At 34.0% G+C, this 2,051-nt stretch overlaps 1 protein-coding gene across 3 annotated transcripts in view; it reads left to right on the top strand.

The window, feature by feature from the left end:
• The window catches only part of BNIP2 (BCL2 interacting protein 2), a 26,254-nt gene that overhangs the window by 15,534 nt on the left and 8,669 nt on the right, over positions 1-2,051 (top strand). For 2 of the 3 annotated variants that reach the window (XM_019504357.1, XM_019504358.1), the window contains one exon: positions 746-781. The exons of the other annotated variant lie outside the window; for it this stretch is intronic. In XM_019504357.1, coding sequence (XP_019359902.1) covers positions 746-781 — 36 coding nt within the window. The remainder of the gene's footprint in view (positions 1-745; positions 782-2,051) is intronic. 3 annotated transcript variants of the gene reach the window in all.

Here is a 2,051-nt window from a genome sequence, read left to right as displayed (position 1 = left end):
TTTTTTTTTTTTTTTTTTAATACCTTCCTTGTGGTCATAAGGGCTTGTGTTCCTGCTGCAAAACATTTGGTGGGATAAATAATCAACTGATTCAAGTTGCAAAAGTGAATGTAAAAACAAATACAAAACAAATACAGCTTTCTGCAAAAAGATCAAAAAAGTAACCCCGGTTAGTAAATCTGACCTTCTGCCTGGAACAAATTCCCTTCAAAAAAGGAATTTGAAGGAACAATAAGACTGGGTAGATTGGGAAGACAGTCTGGCTGCTGGTAAACAACTTTGATAAAACAGCTGTGATACAGGCCACTGAAATATTAATCAAGAACTGATTTTTTTTTTTTTTGTCTAAAGAGACTTAACTTGTTGGCCTACACAATCAGGCATCTACCAGGTGGAAGTCTGCCAGAGTTCCATAGTGGATTGAATGGCGCCTCAGCGTTAAATCCAAGTACTTCTGAATTTTTCAAAATTGGGTTATACAGTCCTTATATTTTCTAGTGGAAACTTAGTCCATCTGTCCTGATTTTTAACATTGTACAGTGTTGATGATCTTTTAGCAAAAAGCAGTTAAATCTCCTATTACTGTTTAAAGCTAGATTAATATTTCTGTATTCTGAACTATGCTAGTTTCAAGATTTGATATTCATGAGGGACACTTAAATATTGGTACTATTAATTTGCAACTTGTTGCGTTTAGTTGGCTTCATATTTTGCATTTACTGAAATCAAACTTTTCCCCACCAAGGTATGAAGAAGAAAAATTTAGAAAGAAACACAAAAGGTATCTGCACACTATAATCAGGGTTGCATCTAGACAAATCCATTTGCACTGCACAAACTAACTCCCAAATAGTTGGCTTGCAGAAATGAATAAGCATTTGTAAATATAAACACGCACTAATGGCTAAGCTTCTATATTTAACTAAACAATAGTATTTTTTATAATGTAACTTGTCCTGAAAATTTAAATGATATTTATTTTAGAGAAATTTCATGAAGGATGAATTAATTGACTTTGAGCTGCACCTGCAAAAAGCCACATATCAGCACCTGTTTTAACTAACTTTCACCATTAAAAGTTGGTAATTGTTTGAATGGTGATTTTTTCAAGATGCTAGTCTGCAGCTGTAGAAGTTACTTGTGAGAGCTTCTTAACCAGAAATTCTAATCTTGAATGTTGTATCTTGCTTTGTTCAGTATTTACTAATTTAAATTGTCAAGATATAGAATTCACTAATCTAAATTTTAATCTAAAGCCATTTATATTTTTCATAGTGCTGTTTGTATTTGCAGTGTCTAGGCTCCTTGCTAATACTGGATTTTTAAGTGTTTCTAGTTTAATTGACTGCTGATCATTCCAACATTTTTCTGGAGCTGACAAAATATTGAAAACAGATAAATTATAATTCAGTCTGTCTGTCATTAACCATCTTGCTGAAACATACTGCTTCTAATTTTAAACTTTATTCTCTTGCTGTGTGCATAACAGTTAATAATTTAGGGACACTTTACATACACTCTCATTGTAGGTAGAAAGATTGAAGACACATTAAAGAAATAAACCTGGAAGACCGTGATTTTGCCTTTGATTTTGCTCTAATGTAGTAAAATATAAGAAAATGGAAGGGTGAGGAATAGCCTGTAGGAATGATTCCAATTAAGCTGTACATCTGCAATGCTGTAGCTGAGATTTTAAACCTGCAGAAAAGTTATAGCTCCCACAGCAACTGACTTGCTTCACTCTCACCCCACCCCACCTCCACCGGCCTATTCCTGTTGCAAGGGAAAGAATCCATATAACCCTGAGATACAAATCTGTATCTTTGGAAGGGTCAACCTGGCTTTAGTTTTTGAAGTCTCCAAAACAATAAAGACTTAGTTTTAGTTTTCCTGTCGCTATTAATTTTTTTTTTTTAGCATAAAGAGAAAATTATATCAAGAGATGGGAACGAGTGGAAGTAATTTCAGTTAGCTTTGTCAAATACACAGAGTTAATTTGAAAGCTGATGTGCACAGAGTAAACTGAAACACACACACACCCACCCACCCAC

This window comes from Gavialis gangeticus, unplaced genomic scaffold (assembly GCF_001723915.1).
Source record: "Gavialis gangeticus isolate Ggan-Ray unplaced genomic scaffold, GavGan_comp1, whole genome shotgun sequence".
NCBI lineage: Eukaryota > Metazoa > Chordata > Crocodylia > Gavialidae > Gavialis > Gavialis gangeticus.
Note: the sequence above shows the minus strand (reverse complement) of the source record. Positions and strands in the feature narration are given on the sequence as shown.